The sequence below is a fragment of the Camelus ferus genome, chromosome 35 (assembly GCF_009834535.1).
Source record: "Camelus ferus isolate YT-003-E chromosome 35, BCGSAC_Cfer_1.0, whole genome shotgun sequence".
In the NCBI taxonomy this organism is placed as follows: domain Eukaryota; kingdom Metazoa; phylum Chordata; class Mammalia; order Artiodactyla; family Camelidae; genus Camelus; species Camelus ferus.
The window spans coordinates 22,332,137-22,350,245 of NC_045730.1; the positions used below are offsets into that span (position 1 = coordinate 22,332,137).

The 18,109-nt window shown below is 47.2% G+C and overlaps 1 protein-coding gene across 15 annotated transcripts in view; it reads right to left on the reverse strand.

The window, feature by feature from the left end:
* BEND7 (BEN domain containing 7) overlaps window positions 1-18,109 on the reverse strand; it is an 80,305-nt gene that overhangs the window by 16,738 nt on the left and 45,458 nt on the right. For all 15 annotated transcript variants that reach the window (XR_004317550.1, XR_004317548.1, XR_004317546.1 and 12 more), the window contains one exon: window positions 2,047-2,166. Coding sequence is in view for 8 of the 15 variants with exons in the window: in XM_032474113.1 (XP_032330004.1) it covers window positions 2,047-2,166 (120 nt within the window). In the remaining 7 variants the exon portion in view is untranslated. Of the gene's footprint in view, window positions 1-2,046; window positions 2,167-18,109 lie in introns of those variants that run through there.

Sequence of the window (18,109 nt, forward strand, 5' to 3'; positions counted from 1 at the left end):
ATTGGTGGCAATAGCAACATTATCTAAGTTTAACTCTGAAAGCACATATGAGGTAGGTATCAGCCTTGTTATATAAATGGAGAACCCGAGGCTCAGAGAGGGTGAGGAATTTGTTCAAGTTCCCAAGAAACTGTAAATGACAGATAAGGGCCAGGAAGGCAGACCTGTTCTCTCCAGTGTCCCACACGGAGTTTATCTGCGATGACTTGGAGACGCAGGAGCAGATGACAGTGAGAACTGGGGAGCCGAGGAGGGGTGAGCCTCCCCTCAGCTTTATCCATTATCCTTGGATAATAATGACTTATCCAAACCTGAAAGTCTCTGGCAGCAAAAGGGGCATTACTGATCACAGCACCCAGGTGCAGCAAGCTGGCCAGTCCCCTGACCGAGGACACTGAGGCCACCTCAGTGACCTGCACGCCACCAGCACGGCTGTGTGCACACAGATATCTTCAGAGAGGTACACTAGCTTCCCCGATGCGGACACCTGTGTACCGCACACGTCTGGAGCCTCAGGACAACTCCGAGGCAGGCTTTATTTTTATGTCCACGCCATGACAGGGACCTGAGGATTAGAAGGACTGAGAGAACTGTCGAAGGTCCAGAGCAGACACAAACCCTGAAAACCAGATCTACTGATGCCGTGTGCCTTGTCACATAATGCAATCATCCATTTTTTTGACCAATTAAAAATACTATAGTCCATTATTCTTCACTAAAAGAGTATCAGTTAAGTGAAAAGTAAGTCAAAAGGCTGAAAAAAGAAGGGAAGATTTTTTTTTATGTACCTTTTTTTTTTAATTGAAGTACAGTCAGTTACAATGTGTCAGTTTCTGGTGTCCGGCACAATGTCCCAGTCATGCATGTACATACATGTATTTGTTTTCTTTTTTTTTCATTAAAGGTTATTACAAGATACTGAACGTAGTTCCCTGTGCTACACAAAAGAAATTTTTCCTTTTTAATCTGTTGAAGGGATGATTTTTAATTAAAAACAAAATCTCCACCTAGCTGGATAGTTTAGATTCTGCTAGCTGCATTTATGGAATTATAAGGGTTTCCCTGTGTCTAGTCGAGTCGAGGGAGCTCCCACTTGAGCCGGGAGCTGTCGTCCCCGGGGTGGGTGGCTGAGTTCCTCCCCAGGCTTGGTCACGGTTACTACTACTGACAGTGAGAGGTCAAGTCAGAGGCGGTAATAGTCTCACGCATTTGTGCCACGGTTCTCATGGACCTCCGGGCCTCCACAGCACCCCAAAGTGTAATCATCTAGCATCTGAAATCCGTCTCCCAAACTCTCACACCACAGCCACAGAAGCACGGAAGGCTCTCAGCAGGCCAGGGGTCCTGAGGTTTGATTGGGAATTGTTTTCTGTTTTGTTTTGTTTTTAAATAATATCCAGACGCTTGTGGCCTCCTGGAAATGATTATTCCTACATCTTGGCAGAAAACTGACCTCAGGGATTCTTCACTGGTAAATTGTCCCCCTGTCACTCTGGGGATGCTGGAAGATCAAATAACCAAGTCTAAATAGCCATAATTCAACTGGTGTCCACTTCTCCTAGAAGAAGTATCCCAGAACTGCCAAGCCCATATTTTTTTTTAAGTAAATAAATAAATATTTGACATAAAACCCCTTTCTAGCTCATGAAAGGTAGGATGTTTACTGTTTTTCTTTAACCTTAAGTAACTCATACTTTTTATAAAGTCATGCAGATCCAAACAAATAAAAATCAACAGGCAACAGAAACAAATCAAAAAGAGACAGCTCGTTTCATACAATACGACCACCAGTGAGATCAGCCATCTTTTTCACTGGCACTATTAAAAGTGAATAGCCTGACATAATTTTCACTATGTAATCTTCAGGTGAATTTCAGAATCATCTGAATAAGATTTTAAAATACAAAACCAAAAGCCCATTACATAAAGCTTCTCCTTCAAAAGGCAAAAGACAATGAAGTACCCTAGAGCAAAGGATCGTATTTTGCATCATCTAACAATTCAATAAAGGGCTTCTGCGGTTGTTTTCTTGTGGTTTATTCATACCTGAGCCTCTTTTTAACCTTCTTCTAGCCAGTTTGATTTGATCCTGTAGAATCTGTACCCAGTCTCTCGGGCCAGGAAGTTTGTCCACGTGATTAGCAGTGCAGTATTTTTCTGTGAAGACTGAAAGAGAATGTGAAATACTGTTAAATATTTTAACAAATAAATCATGCAGATCTGAAATAGGAACATAATTCCAAGAAGAAGGGGAAAAAAAGTGCATTTCTAAAAGGTATCAGTCCTACAGTGGGTATTCTCAGAATCCACGTGACATTCCTTTGGTGGAGGTGGAACTTGGCAGGACCCATCCTACATGCAGATGGAACCAGCGACAGATACTAAGTAGTTCTATGGCAATTACGCTTTTAATGTGTGGGCAGAGAAGAAAATGCTTCCTAGGGCACACTGGCCCCATGACAGAATTCTGCCAGTGTATTAAAATATTTCACTTTTCTGTCGTTAACATGGAATGGAAAAATTACACACAAAGGTGATGATCTCGCGGTGATGCCCGCTAACCCGATCAGCGCTCAAAATAGATCCAGCGCAGCTGGGTCTTAGTGAAAGTTCCCATTCTGCTTTGAGTCAGCCTCCTGCGTCCTGTGCCCGCAGCTCCTAGGAAAGAGCTCCCTCGTAAGCACAAAAGAAACTGTGGAGAGCCCTACGGCAGGACAAGAGGGAGGCCGGACAATTATCCCATTAAAGGCGCGCAGCGTGCGACTGCGTGCCCAGCGCTGGTCCTGGCGTTTCTGCTGCAGCTTCGTTCCCGAGCACTTTTCAACCTGCTCTCCGTAAGGTCAAGGCTGTGTGCAGTCACGTCATACTGCCTCCCTGGTATTTAAAATATTGATAATTTTCAACATTTTAAAGGTTTCTTTTACAAAGAAAGGACAGAGGAACATGGTGACAGGTTCAGCTACCTAAAACCGTAAAACGTCTATTGAATAAAAAATAAACATTTCATTTGAATGAGAAAAGCTATTTGCACTGAATCCACCGCACTGGGGAGACGTCGACCAGATAAAAAAGCAACATCAAGTCCCCACAGATAAATGGACAGAGTATGCTTAGCAAAAAAATTAGGGAAAATGGTCAAATACTACGTAAGCCTCCAAGTTGTAAAATATACTTTCTACCTACTAAATTAGAAAAACAATTAGGCTAATACTTAATATTGATAAAACTGTGGGTCTGGCACATTCAAATATTACTGTTGGCATAAACTGGCAAAACCTTTTGGGAAATCAGATGATTACTATATAGTGAGAGACATTAAACTGTTACTCCTTTGGATTGGTAATGTTACTCCTAGAAATTTATCCTAAGGAAATAATAATATGAAAGAAGAGAAGAAAGTCATGAACAGTCATCCCTTGGCATCTGTGGGGAACAGGTTCCAGGACCCCCATGGATACCAAAATTCCTAGATGCTCGAGCCCCGTATATAAAAAGTGTGGTACACGCGTATCCTTCCACACATGTTAAATCATCTCTGGATGACCTGTATTACCTAAGACAATGTACATGCTATGTAAATAGATGCCAACACTTGGCAAATTTAAGTTTTGCTTTTTGGAACTTTCTGGAGTTTTTCCCCCCAAGTATTTTCCATTGGTGGTCAGCTGAATCTGCAGGTGTGGAGCCGTGGTGGGAAAACCTGAAGGGATGGGAGCAGGGGGTTCCTTCCAGGACTCTGTGCAATCATCGGAGATAGGGGCAGTGTTAGTGAAGACGGAACTGGCATTTCTGGCAGATCACGTGACTGGTAACACAGGAGGGAAGGTTTGTGAGGGGAATGGCAAGGTGTAGCTGGCGTGGTTTGGGACCTGCTGAGTTTGGGGTGTTTGCGGATCCCCCATGTGGGGGTGGCCAGCAGGTGTTACAGTGTGGAAGCCTACAGTTCAGGGGCGGGGTCCTGCCTGAAGGTACTGGTTTGAGGGGCACGAACATACACATGGCAGTTAGAACAACAAGAGAAGGTTTTGAGGGAGCGGAGCACCGGGCCACGCACAGAGCAGAGAATCTGAGCATCTGAAAGGCGATTACGGCTCAGGAGCCCAGGAAGGAGCCAGGATGGGCTGCAGGCAGGAGAACCGGGAGTGTGGTTCCGTGAAGGCTGAGGCTGGTGCGAACAGAGGAGAGAGGGACACAGAAGGGCCAGGAAGGACGTGTGGAAAGGGTCGCCGGAGGCCATCAAGGACGTGGGGAGGGGGCCACAGATGACACTCTCACAACACCAGGTTCAGGGGGGATGGAAGAGGAGGGGGTTTACAGGTGGAGGGAGGCGGCCTGCACTGCGGGAGATGAAGGATCCAGGAAGGAGGAGGAGGCAGTCAGAGGAACCACAGTGGAGGCACTGAGGGGCAGCGGGGTCCGGGAGAGAAATGGGGTGTTACCCTGGACCAGGAGGAGAACTGTGTCCTCTGAACCAGAGGAGCGGAAGACTAGGGTAGAGTGAGAAGTGGTTAGAGGTCAGAGGCACCCTCCCACCTGACACCTCAGTGGACTCACTGGTGAGGGGTGTGGAGAGGGTGGGGACGTCTGCAACGGCCTCAGAGAAAAACAGGAGCAGGAAGGCAGGAGACCTGGATGCGGGGCGCTGAGCAGGAGGGAGCACCGCCTGCTTGTGGCAGCAACAACCTCAGGGCAGCTCATTTCTCCATGGTGCAGGGTGGAGACACCAGATGTAGGGCTGGTTGAGGGTTAGGATTTTGCTGGACAGGTTTGGCAGAAGGACAGGATATAAAGCACTTGAAGATGTTGGCGGAGATGCCCCCTGGAATGAATGACAGCTGTCTTCACGCACCCATCCTTTCCACCCAAATCTGGGAAGCAAGTGAAGCCAGAAAACGGCTCAGACTCAGGAAAATTGATGGAGATCCAGGAATGGAAATATGAGCGGGGTTGGCAAGGAGGTGCCAGGGAACAGGGGCAACTAAGGGGCGAGGGTTGGCAGCGAGCAGAACGTATGGTCAGCAGTGTGGGGCAGAAATGCAGCGGAGGTGAATGCCAGTGTGGACGAGGGCTGGGGGTCACGTGGGTCTTCCGCGTGGATGGAGAAGTTATCCAAGATGGCAGCAGGGTCTGGGGGCAAGAGGAAGACGTACAGCTGTGCGGACAGAGGGGCTCCAGCCCAGCCCAGACTGAGTGGGGAAGGAGAGGCCAGGAGGAGGCAGAATTAAGGTTCGGGGAGCATATCAACCAGGCTCCCCAACAGATGATACGTGGGGCACGTGAGTCAGCGGGCCCCACTTGAGAGAGATGCAGAGAAGACAGCACCCCGGGGTGGGCGAGCTTCTGAATCTCCTGGACCAGATGACAGACACCCCCGGGTCTTCGTTTTGTCTCCCTACAAGCACCCACTACAGTGCCCTGTACAAAGAACTCCATAAACATTTGAAGGATAAACAAACATATTTTCTACTTTTGTTCCTAATGAAAGTAAATACAGTCGCTCACACATTTAGGCTAATTGGAGGAGAAAGGCCTATTTGAATTCGTAGGGAGTCTTAATAGAATATATTTTAAAAAACAAGGTTTTATTACATTCAAATGCCCACCCAATAACACTTCTTAATCAGTTGCAGAAAGGTTCTTGAAATCCTGTTTTAACGAACAGGAAAAAATTATTTGTATTTGGCACTCTATTAGTTTATAGGAAAATGTGTACCACGAAAATGACTGAATACATCATCTCAGCAGGTGAACATCTCCCTCCTTGTAAAATTATTTATATAATTAATTTCCACAGAAATCCCTCTTTTCTTAGATTGTGAAACACACGTATCCAAATTAGCCCACATTAGGAAGTAGTGATTTGAAATGAACAACATAGATTTAGATTACGCCAACATCAGAATGACTCCCGGAAACCACGCGTGTCCACGGCCACGTTTAGGAGCAGCAGAGGGAAGGGCTCCCGCTGCGTGAGTGCCTTCCAAGCGCATCTTTCTAATCTCATCTTGAGCTCAAGTATTCTGCTGCTCGTTAAGAAGGCAGCAATTTCTGGTTATTTTTTTTTTCTCCTTTCAGTGAAAACTTATCTGGTTTTTGTAACAAGAAACCAGGGAACTCTCTGGCTCCTGGGTCAGTGGCTGAGACCTTTGAAGGCAAAGCGTTTAGGCTTTCCGAAAAATACCTACACACATATTTCCGTTGGGCAGATTACAGACATTCTATTTCACAGATTCCACTCAAACTTAAACTCTTAACCAGAATCTACCGACAGAAGACAAAAGCCTACTCTGTAACACGTGCACAGGAGGCCTGAGAAATGGGCCAAAGGGCTGTATTGATCTGAGAGTACTCCAGACGCTACGCGGATGGAGGTGTCGGGTGAGCAGAATCTGAAACTGCAGCTAAAGGTCGAGCTGTTATCCCGGTAACAGTTCCATTAGGAGCAACCATGTGACAAGAGGTATTGCACTAATGCGCTGGGTTTCCTACTACGTTAATGGTGGGTCATTAAGAATCATAGGAACAATTTGCATTCATCCTTAGAACGCAATAGGTCCTAAAAAGAAATTTCCCTCTTTTCCTATTTTGTTTAATCTATTAAGGGGAAGCGGGGGATAATGCTAAACAAGTCCAAATAACCTGAACAAGTGGATGAAGGCCAAAAATTAAGCTAAATAAAAGGATGGAAATATGCTCTCTGCTTAATATAATTTGAGGTCCCAAGGCACGAAGAGTACATGAAGTCACCAGGGAAATGACAGACGTTCAATTTGATCTGTACGTGACTTTCCTCAGATGCCTGCATTCATTTGAACCATGCCCTTTAATTGCATATAAATAATGAATAAGCTGGTGGTGGCCGCGCTGATCCTTCCCCGGGAACATGGCTTGTAACAGCAGCGTCAGTGAACGCGGCGGTTGCAGAGTGTCTGAATGAGGCTTGCTGGGGATGGAGCGGTGGCCGTGTTCCCCAAACAGCTCTGCTCACACAGTGGTTCCTGCAGAACTCCTGATGGGGGTTTTTCTGGCTCTCTATGCTGGGAAAAGCAGGATAGGCTATGGATGTTTCAAAAAAGCCACTGGATCACAAAGACCATCTAAGAAGCAGGAGAAGACTTTGTAGAACTTTAATTTCCCTCTAACTGGATTAAAACTCTGGCCAGCAGTGAGAACCCAGCTTCTGATCTGTTGACTCGGTTTTAACTTCTGGTCAAATAGATAAGCGGAAATCAAGGTGGACATTAAGCAAAGCTGAAAGGGGGGGTCCTCCTTAGATCTGCCAAACTCCCAGAGCTTGTGAGGTGCCGGGAACAAGGGTGCGAGAGAGAACCGTCCTCAGTGGGGTCCCCCGGATGTGCAAACAGGGACCAGGCTGATGAGGCTTCCCTGCAGGCTGCTCCCACCTCCTTCCACCTGAGTGAGAACAAAACAGCCAGCCACTATCCCACACGCCCCTCTTTCCTTTTATTCTTTGAAAGCTATTATCTGTGACCTCCCATCTGTGAAGCACTATCTCATTTAATCTTTGCAGTAACCCAGGGGCACGGGCATCATGATCCCGTGTGACAGGTGACAGACTCCAAGTTCAGGCAGGTTAAGTAAGTAGCCCAAGGTGGCACAGCTAATAGGGATTATTTTCCCCATAAATTAATTTTTAATTTAAAGTTGTATATGAGCACACAGGTCCTGTCAAAGAATAATGATTGAATTCTCCATAGAAGGAAATTGACAGTGAAGGTCTCACTTCCAGGGGGACAGCGGTGAATGTTGGTGTTACTTTCCACAACACAGACGCATGCGACCAACAGGAGAGAGGGGACCGGGTGGGGCTGTGGGGCACCCCGTCCCCGAGATCAAGGGGCCCCCGTGGCCCGGGGTAAGTTCGGGAGAGGGACACTGGACCTCGGGCAGTACAGGTGTGCGCTGAGGGCGAAATGAAGAAATTTTTAGAACAAAGATTGAAAGAATCTGCCACCCAGACCCTCATTCAAAGAACGACTAAAGGCTGTGTGCTTGAGGAAGAAGAAACCGAATGTGGAAGGAAAAGACGGGAAGAGGGGAGCGGAGGGGAGAAAAGACGTGCCCTGTAGGATGTTAGGAGTCACTGCAGCGCCGCAGTCATGAACAGGTAGGTGGTGCTGGCTCAGAGGCGGATAAAAGACCAAGTGCACACATGGAAGAGGGGACCTTAGTATATGACAGAGGTGGGCTCACAATTCACGTTTGAAAAAATAAAGTATGGTGTTGAAATGACTGACTGCTCGTAGAGAAAAACACATTAAATCCCTCCCTCACATTTTAGGCAAAAGTAAGTTTCAGGTAGATGAAAGACCTGAATACGAAAGATAAAACTTTAAAACTTTGTTGGAAAAAAAAAAAAACCCAAAACAAGAGACTACGATTACATATTCAGGGCAGGGCGAATTCCTTAAAATGAGCACAAGAAATGCACAAAGCATAAAGTAATCTATCTGATTGTTAAATCAGAACTTTGGGTATGATAAAACAGCTTTGTGGGTAGAGCTTTCTCAGGCTGGAAAATAAGCAAAGATACTTTTAACCCCATCACTGACAAAAGAATTCACCTAAGTCAATAAGGAAAGAACAAGCTGATGGAAAAATAGGAGAAGGATGGAAATTCACAGAGCAAAATAACCAAACAGTAATAAACATGAAATGATGTTAATTATCACGGAATCCACCACGGAGGTGCTGCTCAGTACCAATCAGACGGGCAAAGAGTAAAAGTCTGTTCACACCAGATGCTGGCGAGAATGAGGAAAAACAGGATTTTGTATCCATCGCTGGTGGATGTCTGAATGGTCCCAGTCACTTCAGAGAGACATCTGTCAACGCTAAGGGGCAATGACACAACTTCTGCCCTGTGATTCAGTCCCACTGCCTGCCGGCCGCCACGGATAATCACAAAAAAGGAGAACTCACTTGCCTCTCAAGGCTGGGGAAAGAAAGTGCTTTTTTTATACAGTGGTGAAGAGCTAAAATGAATAAACTAAGGGGGGAGGGTATCGCTCAAGCGGTAGAGCGCATGTTTAGCATGCATGTCTTTCTTGGGTTCAACCCCCAGTACCTCCGCTAAAAATAAACCCAATCCCCCCCCCACCGCCAAAAAGTAAGTAAAATAGTACAATAACAAATAAATAAACAAAATTTTAAAAGAATGAATAAACTAGATTCATAATGTAGGGTAAACTTGAAAAACAAGACACAAACTTGCCAAACTACAGTGTGAAGCTGGGTATGTAGACTCGCAAATTCACAAAACAGCAGTAAATGTGATGGAGTGCACACACTTAAACAGTAAAATTGGGAAAAAAATGAATGGGGAAGATTCACACCAACTTCACATTTGTCTGGAGCAGGAGGGAGTCTGGTGGAAAGATGTTTTGATTCTTCAAAAAAAAAAAAGAAAGGAGTGGGGTTGGGGGGGCAGGAGGGGTGATGAAGTAAATCCAACATCTGTTCTCAGTCTCAGCGGTAAGACAGAGAGAAAAAGGAACCTCAGAAAATGTCAGCACGTTCACGATGAAGCGGAGTGTGATGCTTTCCACTTCTGACCTCAAGACTGCTCACTGCTGATGGGGACAAAGGCCGCTCTTCAATCAGCCTATGAACACATCAGAAAGTTTCTCCTAGGATGAGGCCAGGAAGATGTCAGTGCTGACCGGTCTCAAGAACACTCCCCACACACACGCTCTCTTGGGACGAGCACCAAAAGCTTTCTTTGAAACAGAGCCAGGAGCAGACGGGGTGACTTGCCCAGTGGGAGGAACAGGGGAAGGCAAGACTCCATCATCCTGCAGGTCTCGGCTGACAAGGGACCTTCTCAGGCAAGACCTCCCTGCCTGATTTTTTATTTTTAAATAATACCATCTACTGATCATCCAGACTATAAACTCAACAAGGCAGAGACCACAGCTCTCTTGTTCACTCGGTGCGTCACATAACCGGGAGCACGAACGTCTCGTTTGTGAAAGAAGAAATCTGAGGTACTTTTTCTCCGGTCAAAGAATTGAAGGAAGAAATTCTTCAATAAATAAGTATTAGTCTTGAAATGCACTGAGTCCTGAGGTTCATTTCAGGTTTTGAGTCAACAATAAGACTTAGCACAGTTCAACTAATGCACCCCAAAAAATGAAGTCTTTAGATGACAGGTAAAGCTAAGAAAACACAGTCATGCGGACAATGATGCACTTATTAATGAAATCAGAATATCCCACTGAACTGTGCGGGCAGGAGACTGCAGGCCAGTCGGCTGGTCTGGCCAAGTCACAGCTGGCCACGACGACCATGGGTACTTTGTCCCTGCGTGCTGCTCCTTCTATGGGGGGGGGGGGCAGGGCTGTAACTTTCAGCTGGTTGTCGTAATGGAAAGGAACTTACATACCCATAAACCTGATTCCCAGTCATATTTATTTAATTACGAGAATTTGGACAAAAGCTACTGAACCACAGAATTTCTGAATTGGAAGAGACTTGAAAAATCAGCCAAGCCTTTTTTTCTTTTTTCAGGAGAAGGTCATGTTTCAAGACGTTAAGCGGCAGAGTCGGGAGTACATCCCACGATGCTCCTTTTGTTGTTCTCAAACTGGTGGGATTTTAAGGTTTGAACCATCTTGTTGAACCACAGTGATTCTCAAAGATTTGAGGCCAGAGCAGTCTGGAGGAAAAGGACAATGTCCCTTGTCTTCCTTTGTTCAGTTTTTGCTACAGTGGCGTCTCTGTCTAAAAGGAAGTGGCTTTAGTGGGGTCTGACATTAAACAAAGTTAATTTTCATTGACTGCTCTTGAAGGAAGCCCTCAACAGAGCTCATCTGTGAGGCAACTAGTCGGAAATACAATGAGCACCATCCTTTGGGCTCACTGTGCTGCAACACGTTTGCTTAATATGCTTGATGTGTTTCAAGGGGATGAATGAAATCCACTGAATATTAAGATCTGGTTAATAACAAGCTTTGATGTAATGGTGTTTTACTATTTACACCCCTTTTCTGGGAAAGAGAAATGTTTCAAGATCATAGATTTATAGAAATTCTACTTGGAAGGCATCTTGGATATAGCAGAACTCTTTTGTTTCGTAGATCAGGAACTGAGGGGGTCAAGTGAAACAAAATTGAAAAGACTGGCAATCTTCAGTTCCAGAAGTGGGGCAGCGGCGTGAAATCCCACGTACGCCCGTGCCCAGGCAGCGCTTCTCAGAACCCTTCCCTGTTTACCTGTCCTTTATAGAAACAGATGAGGAAAGAGTGCTGAGTTTTCTCTCCTTTTTTAAAGCTAGGGTTTCTTGGCACATAAACTTTTTGAAGACCTTTCACGAGGTCCTGAGTTCGCCGCTAGCCAGTAAGAGCCAGAGTCCCAGAATGGGTTACGACACATTTGGGAAGTTCAGGGACCGTTGTATTCCCTCACAACCACCTCAGCTGAGAGGTGGCCAAGGTGGGAAGGGCAAGAATGGAGAGCCAGGGGAGCAGCAGGTGGATGAGGTCTCGCCCGGAGGGATCAGGGCAACACACCGCCCCACCCCTGCCTCCTTCCCCTGTGGCTGCTGCGCTGTGAACGTCGGGGTGAAGATGCTGGGCGTTACCGCAGGGCGGATGCCTCAGAGCTAGGACTGTGTTTTCTGTTCTTTTTGAATGGTGACAACTTCTTTCCAATTGAGATCAGCTTTAAGAAGATCGTGGGCTGACGTTGAGGCTGCCGATAAAAGAGTTCGTAAACTTTTCTTTGATACTCTCTCTTTGAGGCTCCGAGGTGCTGTGATGCTAAAAAACGCAGGGACGGACAAGTATACTGATACATCAGGAGGTCTTAAGATGCTAAAACCAGAAAATGGTGCTTTAGCCTGCTTAGGGGCTCCATTGTGAGGTCTATTTAAATCAAAACCCCACAATAAAATGACTGCACTTTCCCTTTTGAAGATGATGACTCTGTGGCACGAAAGACACGGTGACAAACTACACTTTCTATCTTGTGTCTTGTGAAGGCTGCTCTTTGATATTTAATGACAACCGCACTGAGTACAACTGGGTCTTGCACTCAGGACTGCCCTGATGGCTTTGATTGACAAGACTGATACCGTCCTCGATTGCTCTGCACCGCTTGACTTGTCTGTGGCTGTTGTTTCTTCTCATTTTCAAACTTATATTCTGCCTTCTCAGGTTTCAGCTGCCCTCTTCCAACGTGCCGTGGAGAAGTTGTACGCTTGCCCCGTGATTCGTGCCCTGTACACATCCACCAGTGGAGTTGTGTTTTGATTTTTAAGAAACCACTTATTTCGTGAGGATGAATGGATTGCCCGGTTACCTCCGTCTCTCTTCCCTTCCTTCCTGTATTTATGGGTCATTAATTATGCTTCATGTCCCGAGGAATATGCAAAGCAAGTGTTCCCCACGTCAGATTTGCCCCAGAGGAGCTGACAGCCTTGTTGGAAAGATGAGATGTCCGAACACAAGTAGGATGACCGTAGATCCAGCTTTGCCCAGGACAGTTCAAAATGTCTGTTTTTCCGGTGGAATGATTAGCAGCACCATTTTCACTCTCAGAAGTGTCCCGGTTTTGGCAATAAATGATACAGTCATCCTCCACATAAACCACGAGTAGCAAAGCTAAGGGTTAGGATGTATTGCTAAACTGTATAAAGGTAATATGTTCTACAGGAGTTTAGAAAAGGAGAAATCAGTGGAGGCTCAGGCATCAGGAGAAAGTCTCCTGGCAGCGGTGATGACACTTGGGCTGGACCAAGAAGAACGAGTTGGATTTGTCTACAGAGAGAGGACTGTGTCCCCGGGGAACATAGCATAACTCAGAGTCCAAATGAGCACAGTGTCACTGCTGGGCTGGCTCGCCGGGAGAAGGGCTGGGAAATACGGTTGCAAAGAGAAGGAAGTCGAGTTGCAGCAATTCTGGAAAGGGCCAGAGTGTGCACTTGACGTAGTGGGTGAAGAGGAGGTAAGACAAATGTCACGCAACCTTGTTTTACAAGTGGCTGTCAGTACACAGTGTGACTGAGGAGAAGAAATGAGGGGCAAGGAGGATATTTTAAGTTTTTTTTTGCAGAACTTCAAGGACAAGGTGATGGACATTTGGACAAGGATAGTGTCAGAGAAGGTGAGGACCAGTGAACAGGACAGCAGGGGCAAAAAGAATGGACAGGGTGGCTGGTTAAGCAGGGTTAGTGGCAGACAGAAAAAAGGCACTGACGGTGATTCTGAGCTTTCAAACTTGAAGAGCAGGAGAACAGTGATGCCTCTGTCAGAAATAATGTGTTTGCAAGGGGGTGTTGGCATGAGAAGCCCCGTGCCACCCCTCAGGTGATGCACCGTGCGGGTAAGAAGGACCACTCCGGACTCTAGAAAGAGGCCAGCCAGGCCCTCATGTCCTGTGATTGGATGTCCTGTGTGTCTCAGTCCCCACTGTCAACTGTCTCGTGTGCTCCTGGTTCCTGTCCACATTCCTAATTAGGATTTGCTCCCTCTTGGCTGTAGATGGCTGAGCTGGTTCAGAATGGTATGGGTGGCGAGGAAAAGGTATGGGGAGGCGCGTACTTGACATACCCATGTTGGGTTTACTCTGTGATCGAGGGGACAGGGTGGGTGAGGGATGCTAAGGCTCTGAGAAGTCCCTGGAGCTGATCACAGAGAGGCAGCACAGTCTACCCAAGAGCCAGATGCAGGACAGAAGAACCTGGAAACACAGCCAATGTAACCGCAGACTTGACTGCAGGGAGCGGTCGGTGAGGAGCCCTGACTAATTCCAGGAGGCAGGTCTCTCTCTTCCAAGGGTGTCTGAATGGGACAGATGCAGCCCTGCTCTGCCTGCTCGCACACAAGGATGTCTTAAAGGCAACCACCGTCGATGACAGCTTTCAGTTCCATTTGCAACAAAGGTCTATGGATTTTGAGGCATTTTCTTAATGGAAGCTGACATATATCCTGAGTTTTTTGTGGACTTACCATCAGTCCATAGTCCTATGGGGACAGCAAATATCCCATGATCATTTGCATATGCACCTATAGGGCAGAGATCCAAGCAGACATCAGTTCCCGAGCCTCTCGGATTCCTGATGCATACCTTGTACAAGACACTCAGTAACTGTTTACGGAAATGAATGAAAACAATCGCCAGGTCACCAGCACCAACTATAGGGCCAGGAGAAAAGCTCTGAGGAATGTAATTTGACCAATTTTGACTTATTATACAATTCTGCTTCTTTACAACAGGAAAGAAAACAGGAGCGATGTTGCATTACCTGAAGATGCTGGTGAGCGTTTAAAATCAGCCGCACAACTCAGGGATTCGAAGAAACAGGAACTGGGCTATGCAGAAAATGTTGTTTTCTGGGTTCAGGGCCGGGGCCAGCCCATGTGGTGCCATTATGCAAATTAGACAGGTGCCCCTTCCTCTGGCCAGCTGACCTGCATCTGCCAGAAAGCCATCATGATGAACATACAAATCAACAGACTACGACGCGCAGTCGTGCTTTGGTGGCCCTGTCTGTGCCACAGAAACTCAGCTCTTTTGACAGGAGGCTGCTGATGTCATCCCGGACCGCGGTGCCGTGATGCAGGGTGGGACCGCAGTGCCGTGATGCGGGCTGGGAAGACGTCGGTGCCTGGGAGTCAGAACTGAATCTCTCCAAGTGAATCTCCAGTGGGTTCCCGTCCTTTGTGTGACGGGCTGAAGGAAGATCGTAAAAGCCACAACCCTCTTCCTACCAAATTTCTCCACGTCCCCCTTTGCTCCTTGTGCCTCAAACAGACAGATCTGTGATTTTGAGAAAGGGGAGGTCCCTTTTCTGAGCTTATGGAGGACAAAGCAGGGGAAGTCTTGCCATTCACTCTGGCCCCAACCCCAGGGATTCTGCTTCCTTACGCCTGGAGTGGGGCCGAGGCAGCTGTAAGAAGCAGCTGTAGGAAGCACAGCCATGCTTGACAGCCCCTGGCGCTTATTATTCATGACATTAAACATGTCAAGGTGCACAGGTTGGTGGGGACTGAAGGCTCAACACTCAGAGTAAGACTTTCAAGGGTTTTGGAGCCGAAAGGCTTTCACCCAATTTCTTACTTCATTTAAGCCTCAGGAAACTTACTCTGTGAGTTAACCTTTTCCATTCTCTTTGCACCTGGCACACATGCTTCAAGGTCTAGTCCAGACGCCCCCTGCCCTGCGTCTTACAGGGATCTCCAGCTCCTGTGCTTCTTCCCGCCGGTCAGCCACGGGCACTGGGCACTGATTCTCTTCCATACTGGAGGACGGTTCTGGGTCCGGCTCACCGTCTACACCAGATGCACATTCCTTAAGCTCAGGGGCCATGCCTCACTCATCCTTGTCACCATCCTCGTCCTGGCTCAGTCGGTGGGCAGTAAGCACCAGTGTCCTTCCCAGAAATGTCATGCCTGCGATGATGTCTAAGTTTGCGACATCAGTGAAAATGCTGAAAACATTTCGGCGTTCTCCCGATTTATCTAGTAGTGGTAAAGCAGCAGAGACCAAGTCTTCTCGATCACACTGTTGGGTGAAGAAGTTGGCTGGATGCGGGCTTCAGATATGCAATCGAGGAGCCTGGCTGAGTGCTTGCCAAGAACAGAGATGACATTTTCTGTCACAATGATAGGGCATCATGGAAAACTATGTTTGTTGAGTGACTGCATGTTAGAGTTGGGCTGAAGTCTGGCAACACCCCTCTTCCACTCTGGTAAACTGGGCAGTTAATCACTCAAGTCCTGGGGAAGCATCGCAGGCACGTCTGAAACCAGCCCCCTTGTGTCACACAACAGAAAAAGGTCAGCTGAACCCCAGAGATTGAAAGGGTGAGAGGCTCTGACACACACTACCTTCTCCTTTGCTCCAGGAGGGATGGAGGGCAGCCTTCAGGAAGGGGCTGCTCTGAGCAGCAGAGGAGGGAGATGGACTTGTGCAGGGCTGTCGTGTGTGCTGCACAGATCGTGACTCGTCAGAACCAGCATTACAATCAGGGCTGGGACAGCACGGCTCTTCCGAGGGTGGCCAGGAGACAGCCTGCACCAGACTCACCTGCAGCTGCCTGCTCAGAATTCAGATTTCTGGGACTACCGAACGTCTATGGAATCAGTCTCCAAGGAGGGGACCCAGAAATCCAAATTTTGAACCAAAACCTCAGGTTAATTCTTACGCACACTAAGATCCGACAACAGCTATGGAAGGGGGTGGACATACGGGGCTCTATGTATGGACTGGCCAAGATTCCGCATCACCCACCTGTCACTGGGCTGCCATAAAAAGTGGGCGGATACAGACGACCTCCACCACGAGGCAACAGTCATCCACGAGCCGGGAGACAAGCTGTACCCTGATGTAATCATAGTCGTTAGTTCTTACTTTGTTGTTAAATATCATGCAGGTCTAGCCTGTTCCAAGCTGATCTGACAGCTAAAAATATGAACAGATAAGTTAATTATCCATCTTCCAAAAGGATTCTTGAAAGAAAGCACTTGTCTATGGGTTCCAACGGCCAAATATTTCAACTAGAACTTAATTTACATACACCTTGGGAAGACCGCCTCCATGCAGTGCGGCTTCCCAGCTCGCTCTTTGCGGCTGTCTGTACTGAAGAGTCTCGGAAGCGTCCTTCTCCCTGGGAGGGGGTCACACTCTTCTCTGCCTCCCCACCGGGATGGGGCTGATTCCCACTGCCTTCAGAGGAAGACCTGCCCTTGAAGCATGTCAATAAGCCCTAGGAGAGCTACGTTTTACCTAGAGGTTCATTCTGAATGTGACCCAACAACCCACTGGTCGTTGTGGACCACTGGCCCGGCCGCCTTCCCCATGGAACTGACAGAGAACCCCAAATGCTAAATTTTAAGACAGAAATTTAAAGTTGGGATAGCTTTCCTTCTTTTCAAGTAGTCCTCACAGAAGGAACAAAGTAAGTGTGCTAGACAGCGGCTTTGGAGTCAGAGAGGCCTCGGGTTAAATCCTGGCTCTCCCACTTACTAGCCATTTACTTTAATTTACTTAACTTCTCAAAGCCTCAGTTTCCTCTCCTGTAAGTGGAACTAAAATCATCAACATCATAAGGGGTATCTGAATCCAAGCTGATGAGTCAGGCTTGTTCCTACAGGGAGATCTCCGAATGCACAGAAGTTACTGTCAAGAAATAAACAATAAATCAGATGTAGATGCCACCCCCCAAACATGTTAAAGTCTGTTGAAGGTCAGATAGAAGACAGCTATTCACTTCTGGGGGAATAAATCCAAGGAAGTGAGTGATGATGTACAATAAAAGTGGAAGATAAAGGCATTCTAAAAATGGCAAACATAGATCCTACGTGTCTCTACAGTTGCTGAAATAAGAAGAGAGGTTTTGGTGGTGTGCTGAGCAGAGCCCATGGGAGGATGAGGTCCCATGACGTGTAAGGAGCATGGCTTAGTGCCGGGAGCGTCCCCACCCGGCGAGGGCTCCTCTGGGGATGCTCCGCTCCCCGTGGGCCCTCCCGGCGGGTCATCAGCCCGGACGCCCCGAGAGCAGCAGTGCAGTTTGCGCTGCCTCGGCTGTTGCACAGAGTGAACTAAGGGCAGGAGAGTGGTTCTTGCACTTGACAAGCAGACATCATTTCCTTTGAATGCAAGAGGATTCAAGAATCTACAGAACATTCTCAACTAATCACCATGAAGCTGAATTAAAAATCACAGCCCAGGTTCTAAAAATGGCTCCACTGCAACCACACTTTCTGAAGAGCATCCAGAGATGCAAAGATGAGGTCAGTATGACCTCTCGCTAGGTCACCCGGCACGGTCTCCCGGCACAGGGCATCGAGACAAGATGGTCTGCAGCAGGTAAAGCCTAACGGGAGGAGCGTACGCCCGAGTCCTGACCTCCACTCTGTGTCCTGGCTATACTGTCAGTCCCAAAGTCAATCTGAGACACTAAGTTATCCTCAGCACCAAAACCTGAGACTTCACTTAATAAGGGCCTAAGTTGCTTCTTCACAGAGTTAAACTTAAAGTGCTCAGGTGACTGTTTCTCATTAAGGACCCTCTCATCATCAATACGTTGGGTCATACCTATAAATGAATTTTTAATGAATTACCAGTAAATGTCAGCCACCATAAC